Source organism: Larimichthys crocea, chromosome VII (genome assembly GCF_000972845.2).
Source record: "Larimichthys crocea isolate SSNF chromosome VII, L_crocea_2.0, whole genome shotgun sequence".
NCBI classification, from domain to species: domain Eukaryota; kingdom Metazoa; phylum Chordata; class Actinopteri; family Sciaenidae; genus Larimichthys; species Larimichthys crocea.
Genome location: NC_040017.1, coordinates 11,232,970 through 11,254,759, shown reverse-complemented (window position 1 = coordinate 11,254,759; position 21,790 = coordinate 11,232,970). Strand labels below are relative to the sequence as shown.

At 41.4% G+C, this 21,790-nt stretch overlaps 1 protein-coding gene across 2 annotated transcripts; it reads right to left on the bottom strand.

Annotated features, from left to right (window-relative positions):
* Positions 1-757: 757 nt before the first annotated feature.
* Positions 758-21,473, bottom strand: brwd1 (bromodomain and WD repeat domain containing 1). 2 transcript variants are annotated; one of them, XM_019270697.2, is made up of 44 exons: positions 21,150-21,473; positions 20,972-21,030; positions 20,814-20,843; positions 20,538-20,597; positions 19,330-19,480; positions 19,073-19,171; positions 17,896-18,056; positions 17,415-17,636; positions 16,583-16,683; positions 15,720-15,790; positions 15,476-15,576; positions 15,347-15,387; positions 15,130-15,231; positions 13,884-14,037; positions 13,652-13,786; positions 13,038-13,166; positions 12,622-12,770; positions 12,314-12,390; positions 11,904-12,134; positions 11,548-11,731; positions 11,132-11,222; positions 10,762-10,872; positions 10,580-10,650; positions 9,990-10,221; positions 9,678-9,794; positions 9,364-9,471; positions 9,075-9,199; positions 8,678-8,760; positions 8,328-8,439; positions 7,894-7,955; positions 7,620-7,775; positions 7,411-7,531; positions 7,137-7,262; positions 6,976-7,042; positions 6,676-6,726; positions 6,320-6,445; positions 6,083-6,235; positions 5,771-5,931; positions 5,313-5,479; positions 4,657-4,782; positions 4,324-4,518; positions 3,893-4,228; positions 3,574-3,726; positions 758-3,456 (listed from the first exon to the last, which is right to left on the bottom strand). In XM_019270697.2, the coding sequence occupies exons 1-44, from the start codon at positions 21,184-21,186 to the stop codon at positions 1,916-1,918; spliced, it is 6,885 nt and encodes a 2,294-aa protein (XP_019126242.2). In that variant the 5' UTR covers positions 21,187-21,473; the 3' UTR covers positions 758-1,915. The 2 variants fall into 2 exon arrangements, with proteins under 2 accessions (XP_019126242.2, XP_010731888.3); XM_010733586.3 differs by having other exon boundaries at positions 10,750-10,872; positions 21,150-21,472.
* Positions 21,474-21,790: the final 317 nt, after the last annotated feature.

Here is a 21,790-nt window from a genome sequence, read left to right as displayed (position 1 = left end):
GACTGAATATTTACATGCTGTATATTTATTGAATTTAAGTATAAAAAAAAACGAGCGAATAACAGAGAAACCTTAAATAAATACAATACAACAAAGAAGGCTAAAGTGTAATTATTTCAACGATGTATTTACAAATCGCTTTTTGATATATAAAAGCGTGTTTGGCATACTCAAATCTACATGCAGCATTATTTTCTCAATAGTCAATTCAGTTTGACATTTACCATCTTAGTAAATATAAGCATTTTCCATCCATGCACATTGCACACCTGCTGCCACTTAATTATTTTATTCAATATCTACCATATCTAGCAATGTATCTATCAATGCAATACTGCATATATATGTACAGTATATAGCCCTTCTTGTGTAATGTGTGTGCACTTTATTGTAGTCCTGGCTGCACTATGTTCTTTGTAGCACCATAGTCCACCATAAAACTTTTTAATACATTATTATACCCCTCCAGGGTATAATAATGTGTTAAAACATTTCATTGATTAATACACATTATATATATGACAAAATCTTGTTCTTATATAAGTCACTTATAAGTTAATTGTGAATTGAAATTATGGCATTAAACCAACTATTCAGTTTTTGAGAGTGATGGGAACCCAGATGTTTGCAGAAGCTCATTATAGTGAGACAAATAAAAATAACAGGCCTACTGCAACATAACAACAATTAGCCTTGTTACAGATTTATGAATGGACAAATCATGCTCATAAGGCCAACAGATAAGACTGAGTCAAAAGCCTTGAAATGATGTCTTTATTAATAGGAGGAATAACTCATTCATTGCACTCCACAACCACATTGCGTTAATAGTTCTCCTGTGAAATCTGTTATTAAAGGTGTAGTACGAAAAACATTAAGCAAATGTCAAAGCGACTGTATTTAGAAACCTCCCCCATAAACAAAACTAAACCATGTGACTGGCAAAATGTTGTAAGTCAACTCTGAAAAAGAATTTAATACTGAAAATAGGTAACACAGGACAACAATAAAAGGTCTTCCCAATATGAGAAATCACAGTATTTTGCAATAAGTACTTTTGGTTACTTGTACTTGGCAAAAAGTACCAATTTGTGACATATGGCAAGACAATGCAGTAAAAAAAAAAACAAGAAAAAAACCCCAAAGGAAAATAAAAAAAGCTCAAATTTAAATAAACGTTTTGCTACTGACTGAACGCCAAACCTTTCAAACATTGTCATTCTCAATCACATATTTACATCTATTCACTAGAATACAACACAAAGCTAACTTTAGAAAATGAAATGGTGTGGGGAAAAGAATTCAGATTCGTCCATTTGGCTCATATCAACTCGTTATACAGTCAAGCATTAAGTATGTGGATTTACAAAGGAGTGCTGTAGTCAAAAATCTGAACATGGATTTGTTTTGTCCCAGTGAGTGTGCTTGGACATCTGCCGACCTGAAATTGTTTCTTGTTCTTAAACCTCAGCTCAAAAAACAACTGCATGTCTGAGACTACAGTAAACTTAGTTGACCCCTGAGTTTCTAATGCAAAACTAGTGTATGAAATACCTCATTACAGTGTATCTTAGTGCAAGCCAGCAATATGCTTGATTAAACAGAGGTATATTAGATAGCACCCAAGCTGACAAGGTTCCCCAGAATGGTTACTCTGCTGGCCAAATCACAACAAGCAGTATGGGAGGTGGTGTTTTGCTCTGTATTCTTGTGAAATCCAGCAATTCAAATGCTTGAATTTGTCTTACATCTATAAACATGTTTTTCATAGAAAATATAAATATCCCTGAATGAAACAGATTCACAGCATTTTCTCTCGAGGACTCCAGTGCTACTACCATAACATGGCCATCAAGTGTCTTTAAGGTCTCCAGTTAATGTCTGTCTCCATCTGTAGTTCCAGCCGCTACGTCCTTTATTCACTGTCGTGATAGTTCACAGTCCGCTTCCCCCGATTACGGGTGTTGACACGTGTCTTTCGCTGCGGTCTGCTGTATGACTCGTCACTGACCTCCTCTTCCTCCTCCTCCTCTGAGGCAGACCGCCGGCGGCGCTGCCTTAGCTGGCGGCTGGCAGTCCTTTCACCAATCCCAGACCGTCTGTGACTTCTCCTCTTTGGACTGCTGTGGGACCCTGAGCTGGCAAACGAGTTTTCGGAGGCCGAGGACAACTGCTCGCTTTCAGAGTCAGAACTGTGATTGCTGCTGCTGTAGCTCTCCTTCCGTTTGTGTTTTGGCCGCCTCGCGTTCTGCTTCTCCTCTTTCTTCTTCTTCTTTTTCCCACTCTTTGAACGACCACCATCTTGTTTCTCCTCCTTGCTGGAATCTGATTGGGGAGAGCTGTCTTCCTCGTTGCTGTTACCATCGTCTTGTTTGGATTCCCTTTTGGGGCGCTTTGAGGAGTCTGATCGGCTGTTTTTATTGTTCTTGGACACTGGCTCCTTCTCACCACCCTGCTCTGCCTCTTCAGAGTCTGAGGTGTAAATACGTTTTCTCTTGGAAGACGGCGGATTCCTGGCTTCATTGGGAGAGGTTCTGTTAGACTCTCTTTTGTTATTCCTGTCTTCCCTAGACACTATGGCTGATTTGTTACCATTTCTCTGTTTACCCTGGCTCACAGAAGCTGAGTCTTCATCAGAGAGAGAGTTGTCACTGATGTATTTCTTTTTCGGTAGGGCTCGAAGGCCCAGTCGCCTTTTTGACGTGTTGTCAGAATTATCTGACTCTTCGTCTGATGAGCCAGTAGAGCGTTTCCTCCTCGACTTCCTCTTGGGTTTGTATTCCTGCTCAGAACTTTCAGAAGCTGAGGTGTCACCATGAGGCCATTTCGATTTACCCTTATTTCTCGTTGGCCTCTTTGACTTGGTTTCAACCTCAGATTCCTCACTGGAGTGATTGCTTTCTACATCGTCTTTTTTCAGTCTTTTCTTGCGTGGGCTGGATCTCTTTGGAGAATCACTGAGTTCCTCTGATTCTGCACCATCCAGTTTATTAGTTGAGGCAGACTTTTGTTTATCTTGGCTTTTTGACGGTGAGACTTTACTCTTTTTCTTAGAGTCCTTGTGGATGGCTTCTTCCACATTTCTTCCATTTTGGTGTGGGTGTTTCTGAGACCTATGGTCTTTGTCCTCTTCATCTGAGCTTACAGGAAGTTTGTGTCGTGTGGGCCTGCGTTCAGTGTCCTCTACCTCTTCTTCTTCCTCCTCCTCCTCCTCCTCCTCTTCCTCCTCCTCTTCTTCTTCCTCTTCCTCACTTGTGATCCTCTTTTTTCTGGCTGGAGTGGTTGCTGTGCTTCTGGAGGGTTTCTGAGACACAGCCTCCTGTTCCTCCTGTTCTTCCTCCTCCTCCTCCTCCTCTTCTGCTTCTCCAGAGCTCTCTTCTGCAGCTTCCTCTTGCTCAGAGTTGCTGTCAGACTTGTGATGTTTTGTACTGTGTCCATTGACTTGGGACAAAGTATCTGCAGGGGAAGAAATTTTAATTAGATTAGATTAATTAGATTATTAATCATTTTAATTAGAAAAACTTTTCCAAATAAGTGGCAACTAAAAGTTATTGATGAGACGACATTACTCACCATTTTCCTTGGTCTTAGCAGCTTGTCGTGTAGTCTTCTGTTTGTTGGACCTTGTGTCTCCATTCTGATGATTCTGGGAGGAGGAAGCATCACTGTCATTGCGATCCTCCTCATCCTTGGATTCATCACCTGATTCCTTCGTTTTCCGAGAAGCTGGAAAGAGATACAAGGCCCAGTTGAGTTAAACAATCTATCCTGTAAACTGTCTAAAGATAAAAATGCAAGTGTGTTTTCCATGTATTCAAAGGAAAGTAAAAAGATACATGGGTGTAAAATTTAAGACTGTATGATCAAAGTACAAAGAAAAGCATTTTCCTACCCCGTCTTGAAGGCTCTTCATCAGAATCAGAGCTGCTCTGAATCACTGCGGTGCGTTTGCTGGCCCGGGCTGTGTGGCGGAGGCGGCTGCTGCTCCTTGTTGACTTCTCCTCTTCCTCCTCCTCCTCCTCCTCCTCATAGTCTTCATCTGATGCTTCAAGGAGTTTGATCTTATTCACAGCCGCCCTTGCAGTCTTTCTCTTGAGCGCCGACCGCCGAACTGTGATTTCCTCTTCCCTGTCAGAGCCCTGGGATGTGGCTCTGTCGGAGTCCTGGTGGTGTCGCCTCTCTCTGCGAGATGACCTGCTGCTGTGACCGTTCACCTCTGCTCTGCCCTCTGAGGAGTCAGCCATGAAGACGGATATTTAACATGCTGTCTGGTGCGTTTCATGTAAACCTCTGGGTGGGTGTGAGGCTGTCAGTGGTGTTTACCTGTGCGTTTCCTGTCTGCGCCGGCACTGTTTCTGGTCAGCCGTGTGCTCCTGCTGTTTTTATTCCTGCTGGGATAGCGACGACCTGTAGACTGGGAGGAAATCTCTCCATCCTCTCCATCTTCACCTTCACTGTCGAATTCCTCCTCCTCTTCTTCGTCGTCATCTTCCTCCTCCTCACTATCGCTCTCTGCAGCTGGCAACACATCTCCAATTGTGAATTTTTCAATTTTTTTTCCCAGTACAAATGTATGATAATGTAACACTATAATGTTTTTTTTCCTAATTAGAATGAGACATGACATTTAAAAACAACAAATCCCGAACTTCTCACCTTTTTTCCTCTGCTTGGCCCGGTTGCTTCTCGTAGCTCTTGCTTTCTGTCTGAGTTTATGTTGCCTTGAGGAACCTGGACGTTTATCCTCCTCTGACTCACTCAGCTCGCTCTCACTCTCAGACTCTGAAATCAAAGAAATATTTAAATTGTGTTACATTCAATTGGCACCTTTTGTCTAAAGCAATAAGAAAAAAGTTCATTCATACTTAAAAAAAAAAGGAACCAGAGCTATCAGGGTGATTAAGAAATGGAAATGCAACCCCTCCCGTACAAACAGTTAAAAAAAATATGTTAGAGAACTACACTGAAGTTTTCTTTTAAAAAGTGAGAGTCGAGATGGACCATTGAGGTGCAGTCTGAAAGGCGTTTTAGCCCACAGTGAAAAATGTACAGTCGCTCTGCTGTTCTTGATTCAGTGCGGAGTTCATTCCATCAAATATAACACTTCCCTTGTACTTAAGATACAGTGTCATATTGTGAAAGTTTGAACTATACACCCACACACCTTAGCTTTGAGTTTTCAAACCACTCCCATGATAGTTAAGTGAGTTTTAGTGAGTTAAATTTACATTGTCACCATGATTACACAATGGGACTGCTGTGAGGAAAGCCATGATAAGACTGCTGTTAAAGAGGCAAAGTATCTTTGGTACCGGGAGTTGACGAAGCAGCTTTAGAGTCGTCCTCAGAGGATCTGTGACCTGAGCTGCTGTTTCGAGTCCTCCTGGCTCTCTCAGGAACAGACACTTTGGCTGAGGTAGATTTGGTCACTGACGTCGGCTCAACTTTTTCCTGAGTTTTTACAGCAGCTCTCTTTTGACTTGAGAAAAGAACAATTTCAAATCAGACATTGACAGGTAACGTGCAAACGTGCTATCAAAATACTCCCAAAGCCCCAAAATGTTCTGTCGACTTACAACAGAACAGTGTACAGTGAAATCAGACATTTGTTCTGTATTGGTTTGTGTTCAGATAAGAAAAAAAAAACAAAGCAAATCAAGCAAAAATTAGCAGTATTTTAATGCCATGTTTGAATCTATGCCCACTGCACTAATCTTGTGTCTCCTGTACTTGAGCAGATGAGCTCAGGCAATGCATGACTCGAACAGACCTTGTTGTGGTGGAGGGCTGATCTTGCTGCTGCATTTTCTTGCGGAACCTCTGGCTGCGGCGGAGCCTATCGCTGCTCTTAACGGCAGTTTTATACTCGGATATGACTGTTCTGATATGCTCCTCGAAGAAGGCAGAGAGCCGCAAGGTCATACTGTAAATCTAGAATGTGATAGAAATGGTCAGTCAGATAAGTTTAAAACATAAAACCTGGAGTCAAAATCTATATAAAAAGAACTAAAAAGGTCCAACAATTACATTTATATGGTCATGTTCTGGAGACTAGAGAGCAGTTCATCTTTAATTACCCTACCTTGGAGCGTTTATTGGGTGTGTAGGCTTTAGCGTTGGCAAATATTAGCCGGGTGTCCTTGCACAGCTCTATAGGATTTTCATAGCGGTCTTCGCCCAGAGTCCTTCTCACTGAGCTAAAGTCCATTGGTGTATCAATGATGTCATGGTAGTCCTGTAAGACACACACAACATGATTTAGACTTAAACACTGAAACACACAAGTCAAAACATACCCTGCTGTGTTGTATTAACTTACTGGATAGTTCTGAGGATCCACAGGCTGTCTGAACGGTTCAGAGTCCTCACACTCAAATATGTAATTGAGCAGATTCTTGCACTGTTCCTTCCAGGCGTCTCTGTCAGGCACCACCTCTACAGAGCGCTGCGGATGAAGGAGATCGAGAGGAAATCATCATGACATGTAACACATGCTACTGTTGAATAATTAAAGAGTCAAACCGCTGCCAAATTCTCATCTCTATTTTCTCATCCATTGTATCTCAGAGTGACAGCACGGATGTATCCAACACACAGTTTAAACAACCAGTGTTTTGGTAAGTGTTTTGTGTTGTTTTAATAGAATAAATATTTTTTTAATCATCGTCTATTTACCTGACGCAGTCTGTGTCCAGAGGATGTTCCTGGTGCTTCTGTATCCTCTTCCTGTAGGCAGAAATGACATTTGGATCACTTGAATCCGATCATAAATCGAATGACAATTGCAGAGGTGACAGCAACTAAAAATGGAAAACCTTCCTTAATTTTACGGGCAATTCAGATTTTCTTTACCTACCTTTCTGTTCTTTTAATTATCTATTTGTTGCATATATTTACTATTCAAATTAATATGTAGTCATTTGAAAGAAAGGGCACATGATTCATCAAACAAATGTACTAATGACTAATGCTTACCTCATCATCATCATCCATTTCTTCAACAGCATTGTAAATCTCCATGATATCTGTACAACTTGGGTTACTGGAAAAGTCAGAAAAAAAAAGTTTAAACTTCACGTGTATATAAATCTAGATTTATATATAAATACTAGTGACAAACGATGAGTAAAACGTACTTGACAAATTTCTGGAGGACATTTGTGATGATTTTTGCAGAGTGGGCAATCTTGCTCCTTGGCTCATTGAAAGTGCGGGCGTTGTGTGCAATATACCTGGCATCCCAAATTAATGCTGAGAGGCGCCTGTGGATTAGCAGAGGTGAGTAAATAAACAGCGTCTGTGCAAACATCTGTTATTTAAATTTCGACAGATGAAGACGTTTCAGAGCTGGGTCAACACTACTTCCACAGTTTGACCTGCTCGCATCATCAGACAGGTGGAAGGACTGACCTGTAGAATCTGTTCAGGAGTCGTAGTCTGATGGTGCCCAGGTCGGTGGGATAAGCAATCACAGTGCAGTAGGTGGGATATTGGACTAAGTCCACAGGACCAGAGAAGGGAGCTGCAATCTCTGTAGCAGAAACACAGAGATGTGGGTTAGTATAACCGAGAATAGCTGAAGGAACCTACAGATACCCTGATGAGAGTGAGACACATACCGACGGTGATGAGTTGGTCGATGCCAGAGATGACGCGTTCACACTCCTCGTCCCTGCTCCTTTCCCCCCACTCCCCTGGCAGAGGCTTGTACATAAGCTCGCTCATCTCATCTGCTGTCGCGGGGATGCCACCTCCTTCTGTCTCTGGCTGCTGGGCTGCACAGCAGAAACAGACTTCAATATTGTGTTGAAACCCCACATGGTGAACATACCCCAGCACCTTCTCTGTGTATGGATTTGACAGCAATAGGCTATTAAAAAAACTTTTAATTACCATCATCTGGAATAGGTTCAACATCCCAAGGACTCAGTTTCTCGGTTTCCCCGTTGTCCCATCTGGTGAAAACACAAGGTGTCAACTATCACACTCACTTCTCTTTAAGCAATGACACTGTCGTGCCTCTTAAAAACCACTAGGGGACCGACAGACTGGTCCTGACTGACTAATTGGATACTGTAGAATATAAAAGTACATCTGAATGTGCTGCAAAATAAAGATGCATCAAATACACTTTTGAGAAACAAAGCTTAGATTTAGATTTGGATTTACTCATCGTCTCGAGCGGCAGACAACCCAAAAGTGTCAGTCACTTCACTCATACTGTCATACTGTGTCAAAGCTTTGCTTCAAATAGTGACAGTATAACAAGCACCGTGTCCTAGAAACACACTAATATTTGATATTATCTTGGTGACCACGACCCCTACCTGACTTTGAAGCACTGGAAGAGACTGTCAGGATATTCTGGCTGGTAAGGCTCCTGACAGACGATGGTCCCAAACCACCAGGCATCGTCGATCACTGAACGGAACCTGTCGTCTGCACAAGAGAAGATGTTAACGAATTTTAGAGGAGGCACAAAGACACTGCACTAATGATTCAAAACAAGATGTCCGTAAACAACAATTAGTCATTTATCAAAGCCTTGACCGAGAAGAAGCAGTGCAGTAATTAAGTCTCACAGTGGAAAAGTGCTCCCCATAAGAGGACTTGGTGTGCTTCTGTTACTTGGCCTCAAAACAAAGAATATCTCTTATAAAAAGGCGCACAGACTTACTTGGTTGCCAGTTTCTACGGAGTGCCTCGTCATAACTTTGCCTCAACACGAGGAAATCAATCACATCTGGCATGTCGTGATACCTGTAGAAGAAGCCAGTGCCACTTTAATGAGGAAGCATAATAACAATTAAAGACTGTCCATGTGGAAACGATCACATCCATTTCATAAAAAAGCACAAATTACAGTATCAGAAATTCAGCCAGCATGTCAAAGCCAAAAACAGAATTTGTTTTTCCCCTCAATTTTGTAAGCAGGGTCCTTATTATCATAACCATAACCATATCTGTACAGTCAGAGTTTCATATTGACTTGCTAATGGTACTCTCATTAGAAATGCAACAATATCTAATTTCTTTCTTGATAGAGAGCCAGTTAATGAAACGGAGCTGCTTACTTGACAGAAAATGACTTGTCTGTGATTTTGCCAGTGCCGTGATCAATAAGAGTCAGCTTCAGACAGCAAAGTGTTGGAGGGCAGACTTCATATTTAATCCCAGTTATCTTCACAAACTCTTGGTCCTAGAAAATATACAGCAGAATTTTCATTATGTTTGCATTTTTATTAACAAATCTGGAAACCATTTACAATAAAAAAACAGGTTCAGGGTTTACTTGTTTGCATTTAAATTACAAAAGAAGAACAGGAACCCTGTATTACCATAAAAGAAATGTATTGGTCTTACCCGCAGCTCCATTTTCTTCCAGGGCTGTTTGTCTAAGTTGATGGGGTACAGGTCACTCCGGCTCACGGCCTCAACGTAGGCCTCGTGTCCCTGCCGAAAGTAGATCACCTGACAGACAAAGAGAGTCAGCGCTTAGAGAGTAACTTCTCTATGTGATGAGAAACGGGATGATGATCATGATGCCCCGCTGAACCGCCAAGAGATTTGCCAAAAGTATTTAGTCTCACAATCTGCTAAAATAATAAATACAAAAGATATTTGAACAAACCAACTAACTTGTGTAAATTGCCTTTCCTAATGTCTAATGTGCACACCTCATCGCCCATTTGGGGAACAAAAGGAGACTTCCTGGGAATGACATCAGTGATCCATGGTGAGGGTCTGAACTCATTAGAGACTTCTCTGTTGATGGATGGTCTGGCCTTCGGACGCTGATCGGAACATCAAGATGTAAAACATTAAGTAAGTAAATGTAATCGTCAACCAGTTTTAAAATAAATCATAATTATATATTTCCTCAATGACTCAAGTGGAGTCTGGACAATGTTTAACCAGTAAATATTCATATTAGGATTAATATGTCATCAGGGCAGTAGGATATACTGTATACACTGTATTTAACTGACCCTGGGTGACTTATTCTTTAGTTTTTTGGTCTTCTCTTTGCTTTTCTTCCCAGGTTTTTCCTCCTCATCACTCTGCTGCTGCTGCTTCTCCTCCTCTTCCTCATTCTCTTCCTCCTCCTCTTCAGAGGTGCTGAGTCTGCGCTGCACTCGTTTGCGTGACGACAAGGGGGTGGAGGGCTGCAGGTTGATGCCAGCGTCCGCCGTCCAGTCGGAGTACTCGCTTGACGTGTGGCTGTCCAATGAAGGGCAGTTATGATTACAACGTTAAGCTCTATACGGTACCGGTCAAAAGTTTGGACAGAGCTTCTCATTCAACACAAGCGGCTTTGTTTACAACATTATAGTTTTGATGTCTTCGGTTATCTGTTAATTTTACTGTTAATGTAGAAAGTAAAACACTGAATGAATTCTTAATGAAAACAGGCAGAGCAAAAACTTAAATAACTTGTTTTAACCTGCTTGGGGCACAGGGGTAAAATGAAAGTCAATACTATTCTGTATAAATTATAAATTTATCTGGTACTCGAAACAAGTTCAAACTAATTCTAAGAATGACTCCCCAAACTGTGTGACCTTATAAAACATTATACCTTGAGCTGTCACTATTCCACTCTTCCTCGTCATTGGAGGAATCCAGCTCACTGCCGTCCAACTCATTGTCCTGAACACATTAAACACAAAAACTTAAAATCCTGAAGAAAAAAAAAGACACTTGTAAATCAAACTTTTATCAAAGTCGAGAGAGTTTAAAATATTATACCTCACTATGTACCTCGGAGCTTGCTGTCTCCTCTCCCTCTTCACATGACAAGTCCATGAATTCCAGCCCGTCACCGTGGCCGTGTGCCCGCTTCGCAGTGGAAGGTTCGTCATCTGAATCATCCTGAAGGGACAGATGGGACTGACTCAACACCAGTGCAAAGATTTGTACAGACGTTGTGGTAAAAAGAAAAGAAAAGGCAGAAAAATGCTGACAAATATTTCAGTTTTTGTCTAAAATAAAAATGCACACAATCCTACAGAGGGCATGGTGACGATACATTGATACCAGTGCAGTTGTATACAGTACATACTGACCAATAATCAACCACAAAATAGAGGATTCAAGGCTTCCTAAATTGGCAAGAGAAAAAGAAACCTACTCGACAGCTGCTGTAGATAATGCGTCTCTTCTTTGTACTGTACAGAGCCACCTCGTCATCTCCTTTAGCTGCTCGAACGTCCTCCTGGTCCCTGAAATACGATGAACAGTGACAGAATTTAGAGCAAATTAAGTAAAAATCTCATTCAGTATGCAAGCCACACACTCTGTTGTTTGATGGATATGTTTGTCACTTTCCTGTCAATCAATCTTTTGTGCCTACAATCGAGAAATAATGATATTGGAACTTGAACTAAAGCAAGTCATGTTATAAAATTAAAAAAAAATCTAAACCTAAAAAGCTGTTTTTGGACGTGAATATGTAAAATGTTGAATTTGGTTACATATTATCTTAATATTGATCTGATCTAAAATGGGAGAAGGATCCATTTCAGTCATATTAAAAGACGTCTATACCGGTAGCTGCTGGTTGGGAGTTCAGGCACCACCACCCTGCGTCTCCAGGCCTGCAGGTCTCTCTCGGTAGCCATCTGGCTGCGAGGAGCATTTTGATGCATCTGACGAACACCCTCCACCTGTCCGCTGCGGCGCAGCCCCACATTAGGTGGTGACTGCACATCTGCTCTATCATTCACAGACACTGTAATGAAATAAAAAGAACAAAAGATTAACCTTCAGTAAATGATTCAGCAGAATTTTCAGGACACTGTGTGAGGCTTTAGAAAGTGCACAGCTAGCCTCCAACAGCTCACTGGATCAATGTATTTGATTGCTAAAGCAATCCAACACAACGCTGGTGGGTCTATTGATACCTCTGCGTGGTGTGCTTGGTGCTGGTGCCAAGGCTGGGCCCTGTGCCTCAGCTTGCCCTTCTGGTCCGGCTCCAGCCTCAGGAGCTGCCGCCGTTCCAGGTTGGTTCTGCCGGTCCTGTTGCTGCTGCAGATGTCGGATGGCCTCGTCTAGAAGGCTGCTGCGTCTTATTGCAACCTCTTCGTGCTCTGCAGTTTGCTGACTGATCACCTGCTCCACCACCTCACCATCACCTGAAGATGTCATCAAACAGGAGAACCAAGAGCATGAGTGGGACAGTAGCTTGTCAAGACTCTGTAACAGTGCTAATAATATTCAGATGTTCTTAAATCTAGTTCCTCTGTAAACTTTATAAAGGGCTGATTGTGGTCTAATTAATGCCTGTGTGCAGTTTGGTCTATCTATCTCTTACTGGTGGCTACATATCCCAGCTGAGGAACCAGGTGTTCAGCAGCAATGTTCTCCCGGCCTGGGACAAGACGCTGGTACCTGAACAACAAATAAAGAAATTTTAGCACATCGCACAAGATATATTTTAGCTAAAAAAACCAACAAAAAACAGCTTCCAAGTCAATCCAACACTGACCTTGCTGTATTACACATATAAAAACAGAAAATCATTGTTTTTCATGGTGACCTAGGGCATCAAGAATTGCATGTACTAAACAATCAGACATCTGCAGTTAATGGCTTGAAGTATAACTTAAATATCATCTCTACCTTGGTGGGTGGGGGTTTCCATCCACATCCACCAAGAAGGGCGGGGGCATGAGATGAGGTGCCTGCTGCGTCTGTTCATCCAGCACAAAGCCATTGGTGTCCCGGATCAGCGGTCGGTAGTCTGTGTGGAAGAACACCTGGTCTGGAAGCTGCGTGGAGATCAGGAGTAAAGAAACAGTTTAAGTTTAAGATATAGCTTTACACTGTTGCTTTTGTTACATTCATATGATGTGGGATTATTCACACACACTTATTTTTGGATGCATTTTCACACTACAGTGTTAAAATTCAAGGACTTTGAAACATACAGTGTATTTATCAAGTGAAACAATTGTCCAGAAAATAGCATTAATATGGGTTTCACCTGGCAACAATGATGGATGGTTTGTGTGAATATGCATGTGAGATACACTTGCCTTCTCGTACGGCTTGGAACTGCCGAAGCCAAAGATGAGCAGATGGCCATGGGAGTCTGTGCAGGCGAAGCGTTGGCCATCCGGGGTGAATTTGCAGTCGAAAACTGCTCCGTGACCCTGGCCCTCAATCTGGATGAGAAACACGAAATCACCCCAGGTACAGAAATTAATTAGTGAGGGAGACAAAGGCAGAGTTTTTAAGCAATATTTCTAAAAGTTGTTCAGGATGTGTGTCCTTGAATTTTTTTTTTTTTTCTTTTCTGCAGGACGTCAAAGTAGATTAAAAATAAAACCCAGGAACAAAAAAATATCACATTCTGTTTCTTCCCTGAACCCACTGTGTGGAACAATAGCCAAAGTAATTGGTATTCATTGATGGAAGGTGAAAAAGAAAAAAGATGGTAGATTCAGGAGAAATGAGAGTTACAAGCATACTATGTGACGCCTGATAAAACTGATGTTTGAGGCACACACAGAGACATATGTAGGTAAACTAAATCTGTCACCATTTTGATTAGTGCTGTGTTTGTCATGTTGTGCATCTAAATAGAGTTTTGATCTGTTTTTACCAGTGTGTAAAAACCATGTTCTGATAGTGCTGAGCGTCAGTGTACCATGTTGAAGTAGTGCTGTGTATTTGTCCCTCGCAGCAGATCCCATATAAAGACATTCCCATCATGGCCGGCAGACAGGATGATCCTGGGATCAAACGGGTGCGGCTCCAGGACAAACACCTCAGCCTCGTGGCCCTGCAAACAATGTTGTGTTAGTCTCAAATAAATTGGAAGGTTGTGATATCCACATTCATATTTTACTAAGAGAAACAAAACAATTTGTCACAATTACTTTAAGGATATGTAGCAGCTGTCCTGTGTAGGAGTTCCACACTTTGAGGAGATGGTTGTTAACAGCCGTGATGACTGTATTATCATGGCGATCCCACGCTACCATGGTGACTTTGGGTTTGAAGTAGCTTTCTTCTTCACTCATTGTTTCAGCACTACGAGGGGGAAAACATCCAGTTAGAAATAACACGTACTTCATGTTGCAACTGAAAATATGCTGTCTAATAATGATACAGTTGATTAATTTCTCAACACAAACGGCAAAAAATTTGGTAACTTGTCTGATGCTATAATTTTTAGACATTAAGCCAATTAAGCCCTATCCCAAAGTTTATCCTCTTTTCTGTTGCAATATGCATGTTGTTCCACGACATTGTTCTTCCTCTTTCACTTCACTGAACAAGATAAAGAAGTTGGTAACCTAATTTCTGCTAAAAAAAAACAAAAAAAAAAACACTTCTCTAATATTGAGCAGACTGGGTGAATATAGAGTTATCGTCCAACTGCCACAGCTATATGAAAAAAATAATTAAACCCACATGGTGCTTACTTAACATGCATTAGCAAATGTAACACTAATGTATGTGCAATGTACTGAAAATGATGACATGACTTAACTAATTACTTTAGTCACAAACATTGCTTGTGAAAGGCAGTGACAATGTGAAAATGCCTTTGGCAGACGAGGCGATTATAGAAACTGACAGTTACTCTCAGGGCCGACAGACAAGCTATGGGGATAAACAATAATCTGTTATGAAATTAAGCCTGAATTTGTGTAGGTCTGACACTGAATAAACTGTCCAAGAGAACGTTTTCAATATTCTATATATTCTACAAATTTAGCAGATCAATGCAGCCAAAGTAAAACTTTTGCTACTCTCCAGTAATGTCACACTCCACACAGTAGCTAGTCTGGTGTTATTAAATGTGGAAGTAACGGAAAGGTCTTTACAACCTGTTAGCACAGCCCTCTCACCGGGTTGTAAAATAAAACATTTGTGTAAATGGATTCCTCAGCTGACATCAGGTTGTACATGTACATGCTCTTTGGTGACGCCAAGAGAACAAAATGATTGAACTTCGTTAAGTCCCAGATATTTTTAACAGCAAATGGGAATCGTGTTTTTGCATATTCTGTTGCACACACAGCGTACGTCTTTGTTTTGCTATTTGCATCAAAGTACTCCAAGACTGCAATTATCACCACATGCACACTGGTGGAACATCAGCAAAGTGCCCCTTACCCGGGAAGAGTGGCAGACATGTTGAGCAAGATGCACCTCCACTGCTGTCGCTGATGAAGCTTCCAGATCCGTGCTGTTCCATCTCGACTTCCACTCACGAATCTGAAACAGGACGGCAGCAAACACTTTACACCATCACCGTACGCACAATTTATTTTAATTCAGTGTTGCTACCATTAGAAACTGATGGTGAGTAAATACAATGATTCTACCATACCTTTCACCTGAGTGGCAAAACTGGATGCTGTCGACTTTGTCCTGGAGAGAGAAGTTTAGTTTATGTCAACATGTTCTCCTGTATGCAACATGATGCACATCAACGTTTAGCTTTTAAGAAGGCGCTCACCGTGTGCTCATGGAGCTCTGATATCTTTTCTGGACTCCCGCTTCCCAAGTAATATATTCTGATGACATCATCAGTACTTCCTGTTGCTAAGAATATCCCACCTGAAAAAAAAAATTCAGAGGTTATTATAATCATGTGTATCATAATTACACTGGCTAGTAGCATCGAGCAGCATCCATACAGGTTCATTCAACACAATCTGTAACACTATTCAATAGACCAGTCTAGCTAAAATGATTATTACCTGGACTGAATGAGGAGCACACCGTCTGAACTCCAGGCCTCGGCCGCTCTGTAAATTTGTGGGGCCGATCACTTCAAAGACAATAGAAAAAGAAAAAAAAAAGTCACAGATTTTATATAAAATAAGACAGTTTGTTTAATTTTTCTGACACACAAACATAATAAAACAGGAGCAGGATCATGTGCCAATATTCTTTGTTTTTTTTCCACCAGGGCTGTTAAATACACAGTCGTTATAAAAGTCACAACTGTTATATCTAATGTTTACTTGTGGGCCCCTCCTTTAACACGGCTGTTAATTTTCAGTCAACTTTCAGCTAAACTAACCGGCCTTTCAACTTCAGCATGACAAACGCTACAGTACAGTCAGATCTGATGCCAACACATTCCTTCCTATCAGATAAGGCTCATCCACACACTGTGAGTTAACCGGAGATCACTTTATGCCTATTTAGTTCAAGTCTCTCCTCATATCTTATTAGTTTAGTTTGTTTTATACTTTAATCTAACACACAGCTAGATGCTTATGAATGCAGTTTATCAGAGAAAAGCAGGCTCGTTGAATGCAACTATTACTCTTAAGTGTGAACAGGAACTGTCATCTCAGTTTGGTTGGTCTTCTACAGTTTGCTGTAGCCCTGCTGCAGATTTCCATGTAACGAGCGCTGCCATTTCCAGCTTCTATTTACCATTAACAGCCTACAGCTTAACTTATTTAACTGTCTGCTAATAGCCACGTCAGTTTAACTGATATACAAATAATTTTGTTCAAATATCAGCAGTGTGCTTCTCCTTAGAAGTGACCACATGAAACATAGAATTTATTGTTTCATACTCAACACGGTAATGTAAAGTGGCACTCACCTAAAGTTGATGTTGTTGACGTCCCACTGCCAAAAGCAGACGGTTGCATCAGTTCCAGTGGACAGCATGTAACGTTTTGAGCCCTTGGCAAAAGGTGAGAACTGAAAACACAAGACGTTCACAAATGAAACTCCAAATTAATTATATCATGCATTCATGCAGCACTTTTAATTGTATTTGTTTGTTATGTATCTGTTATGTATTGTTTTATGGCTTTGTTGTAAAGCACTTTGGGTACTGTTCGGCTATTTTAAAAGGGCTATACAAACTTGATTTGAAACTTGATTTTATTCTATGCGGAGGGTTAAATATTAACCTTCCCCCTGCCCCCTTACTGTCCCTGTCAGGCAAGAATCCTGATATTGAGCCAACAAGCAAGAGAAGCTTAAATGTATTTTCTGGTGCGCACTAAAAGTCTTAACAATGATGAAATACGATTAAGAGAAGATGCAATGACAGCTCATGGAAACGAATGGAAAAGATTTTTAGAGTTTGCCAGAGCTGCTACCACCTCTTCTTTTTGTTTTATTTCGGGCGATGTCAATGCAGCAAAAATATAGACTGCCAACAAATTCCATCATCAAGTGGAAAGCAGAGAGAAATGCTCAATCTCCCAAAGATGCTTGTAGACATATAAAAACAAAAACAGAACTGAGAAGATTCTCAAAATAGTTAAAGTCTGCATAATGAGCTGATGTACAATGAAGGATACCCACTGTGGAATAATGAGAGATGCATGGCAGAAAATACTACACCATTCTGTCTTTTTAAAAACACAGGACAGGTTCATTTCTAAAATGCCATCAGATTGTCATGACAGAGATCCTTTTACCTGTAGGGAGGTAATGGATCCACTGTGCCCCTGCAGCACAGCCACGGGGGCACAGGTACGAAGGCACCATACACGGATGGTCTTGTCACAGCTTCCTGCGGCAATTAGTGTGTTTTCATAATTAACCGCCAAGTCTGTGATCTCTGCAGAGTGTCCTCGCAACGTCGAATGAAGCCTTCCATCAAAGGAAGACCAAATCTTCACCAAACAGTCATCTGAGCCCTGGCGAAGAAAAATAATAAAATAAACATTAACTCAAGTATTCATGAGAAGACAAGTCTAGGCCACAACGTAAGATAGTTGTCTACCACTTGAAACTTCTCTTATGACATAAATAATATATAATAATATATTTGATAATAACATTATTCAGCATGTACAGTCACAGTCAGCTGAGTGTTGCCAAAGTAAAATTAAAATCACTGTGATCACAGCAAATTAAATTTTGAGTAGGGGAATACGTTGACAAGTTTCAGCTTACTGTGAAGATCCTGAGACCGGTGCGATCGAATGCGATACAGTACACTGCAGACAGATGCCCCAGGATCCGCCTGTGCAGCCGCATGCGCTCATAGTTGCTGACAGGATTGATGGAGCTGTAGCGTTGCACTCCTGTCAGCTCTCTCCCTCGGTGAACCTTCACTGTTGGTGATAAGATGCCAATCATCAGAATATGGTCATATAATTACAGGGTTGCAACACAAATACAGTGGGCGGGAGATATATTTACACCAATATGGGAGGGAGTGGAGGGGCATTATCATGGGATGAACATAAATATATGAAAAACACCAGAGGCTGTTTTTCTTGTGCTTAACCAAGCATGTAAGTGCATTGTCTTCCCATAAACCTTATGCCCCTGAACAGAGCAGCAAGTGAAGTTTTAGCTTAGCTTGTCTCTCTCTAACTTGCCTCTTTTTATACCAATCGTTTCATATAAAGTCAGCAGCATTAAACGAAAAATGCCATCTTCAATTCAAATGTGTTCTGTAAACAATAACAATTACGCTGCTGCTCTGAAGTCTGGTGCATCTGGTTTGTATCTGTTGCTACGGGAAACTACAAAATATCAGGGAAACAAGGACACCATCCATACGGTTTTTATCTGCTTCAAATTCTCACAGCCCCAAGATGAGGTAGTTTGAAGCATTTAATGATTTGTTGTGCACGTCTTTGAAACAGTTGAATAACTTCAATAGCCACTCTTTAAATAAATAAGAAATCCCACAGACCTACATGTGTATTTTTTGTGCAATTTTTAAATAGGAAACACTGCTGCAAACAGGCATAACAAGTCTTTGCAGCAGTGTGCAGGAGAAAAGTGACTCAACTGCAGGGGCAAACAGGAAGATACTGATTAATATATTTGTCATATTAATAACAAATTACACTGCATCAAGTCATGACTGAGTCATGGCTGCACACCAAACTGATGGATCCATAGCCTAAAAAAATACTTGGGACAGTCTATGAAATACAAAGTGTGCTCAATCATTTGGGGAGGAGGATCTGAATTCAATACACACATAACATGCATGGTAAGTGGAGAGAGGCAGTTGAAAACACTGTCAAGCAATACCATGCCAAGTACATGCAGAACAATTCGAGGCACATCCATATCATTTTGTAAAACACATATTGAGTGAAGCCAGTTCTACCTAGGTGTGGAGGTTTCTTGCAGTTCAAAGGCCTCTCTGGTGGTCTGCCCCGGTGTAGGGCTGCATATGATGAAGCTTGAGACCGCACACTGTCACAGTCTGAAAATCAAAACAAGAAGTTCACAGAATGATTCAGCTTATTACCATCTGTGCAACTATAATATTTAATGAATGTAAAAAGCCTGAATAATTTTCACAACATAGTATGGAGAAGGAAAAAGAAGCAGCTCATTCTGAAATGCTTCTGGATCGTGTACCTTTTGCGGTCCTAAGCATCGACTGTTTTCCAGACCCCAGGAGAGAGTGTACGCCTGGGACACATGATGGCACCTCTTTGTCAAGAATTGGTCCAATCTGCTTACATATCCGTAGCAAATGGTCTGGTGCAATATGTCTGTTGGCTGCAACCTGTCAAGGCAAACAAAGGAAGTGATATGACACTGGAACCAGATCTGGTAGAGATCTGGTATGAGATTAAAACACTACAATAAAAAAAAAGCTTAAAAGTGACAACTTGCTGCTGTTCTATGTTCAATATTATTGTAAATTGAATATGGTTGGGCTTCAGCCCCCTGCCCCCCTTACAAGGCTAAGCGGTCACAGAAAATGGATGAATATATTTGGGTTTTAGGGCGTTGCTCAAACAAGATAAGCAATGTGACACGGTCAGCTTAGGCTGTCAAAACTTGTTATGGTCATATTTACCGTTTTCTGATGTTTTTATAGACTGATCAATGAATCAGCAGACTAATCAATAGTTGGTAATTGCTGTGAAGCAGATAACATATACAATATCTGACCTTTGTATTTTATACAACAGGATTCTGTCCGTAAAATTCAAGCTGAAGCTTTCTCTCAGTGTAAAAACAGATTAGAGACTTGTGTATTTATGTATGTATTTGTACGTATTTAATGTGATATTACACGTTTAAAAAAGACTTTTTTTGTAGGAGCTGCCTAAAACTGTTTTGTCAGAATAAATGTCTGCCATGGTTTTGGTGGCTTCATGTGCTTCTCAACCAACTCCTGTTCCTATGGGCGTGGCTTCCTATGCAAAAACTTTCCTTCTTTGACGGACCAATCACAGCTGAGGTCACATGCGAAATAACGCAGAGACAGCGTGTCTCGGTCTCTGATTGGCCAGCGGAGCCGTCTCGACGTCGAAAGAAGCCGTACAACCCACCCTATCTGCAGTACAACAGTCGGGGCTAAATAATATTAAACCCTCTGTGCAAATACCATTTTCTGAGCCATCGTACCTCAATTGGCTTTGAAAAATTGAGTCGGTGGGAGCAAGTTGTGACCTTGTCAATCATGCCAACTCACAGAAAACCGACAGTAGTCCAACAGGAAAAAGAACAAAGAGCGTAAACAAGAACAGAGCATGGACACGCAGTCCGCCGTCACAAGACAATAACAAGCGCCGACATTGAACTTAACAACAGATATTAAAGTTAAACCTCACCACATCTTCATATGTTCTCGGGTGCTCGTTTCCAAGCCAGTCCAGTCTCCCCGGTAAGAGCTGTCGAAAACAGAGTTTGGGTAAAGCGGAGTCACCACAGAAAACAGCAGCAGGCACACTTTAGGCTGAAAAACCGGGTGATGTCAAACGAGTGAGACGTACAGAGGTATTAAAAAGTCGACCGAGTGGGACAAGTTTTATGCCCAGACTCAGTCAACACCGACGGATAGCAGCTAGCACTAACTCGCAAGCGGCGGAGGCAGTGAGGATACACACCTGATATTCCTGTAGTTCACTCGCCAGGACCTGCGGTGGATTAAAAGAGGCGATTCAGATTACACAGCCTCTTATTAACTCCATTATCTAACTAGCTGGTTAACTATTTTGGAGATACAACAACACACTGTGTCAAGGCAAAAGACACGCCAGCTCACCTCAGCCGCTCTCCGACATGGACCCGTTGTTAGAAAACGAGAAATCAAGTAATAGAGCTCTGAAATTGAACAGTGAAGGACATAAACCGTGAGAAAAAGCAGTCCGGGATATCAATTAGCGCCAGCGTTATCGTTGTAAATGAAGCTATCAATTGGGGTTTTTACTTCTGCAGCTTACCCGACTCAAGGAGCGAAATGTTCCGATTTTTGGCCATTGAATCGGCCGTGATTTGGAGAGGTGAGACAAATTTTAGGCTAACTTTATGACTACGGAGAATAGGATATATTTATTTAATTTCGGCTACACAGCTCTGACCCCCTCCACGGTTGCTCCCGCTTTCTATTCAGCCTGTTTGCAGTCGCCATTGGAAGGATGAGGCCTCAGCGATACGACTTACTTCCGCCACAGCGGAGTAACACAGGAAAAAGGGGGTGGGGAGGAGCACTTTCAACAAAAGACAAAAGTGAGCGTCAGCCTGGAGGATAGAGACACTTTCTTTATTTCACTGGGACGCCTGGCGTTCACGCGACACCTGCCCCACGCGTGAAAACAAACATATAAGCATATATTATAAACGCAGCGCGCGGTAATAGCCGGCCGCCCCCCCCTTTCTACTGACCAAGGTCGTGAGTCCTGCGCATGACGTCATAAGCAATGGATGCCAATTTCCTTTACCAATTTCTTGATTGATTTTGAAGTTTGCCTGTTGAGTTTTTTATACAGCCTTTCAAACCAGTCATCCATAGTGGTTGAGAACACACTGTAATATCATCAGTGAGTTCCTTTCTTTGCTCTAACTCTATTGTGAGTTTTGTTAT

Coding starts and splice junctions, on each gene's coding strand:
- brwd1 (XM_010733586.3), bottom strand. CDS start 21,186: ATGGCCAAAAATCGGAACATTTCGCTCCTTGAGTCGG. Junction 12,771..13,037: donor GTTCCAAGCCGTACGAGAAG/GCAAGTGTATCT, acceptor ATCTCCACGCAG/CTTCCAGACCAGGTGTTCTT. Junction 6,446..6,675: donor CTGGACACAGACTGCGTCAG/GTAAATAGACGA, acceptor CTTCATCCGCAG/CGCTCTGTAGAGGTGGTGCC.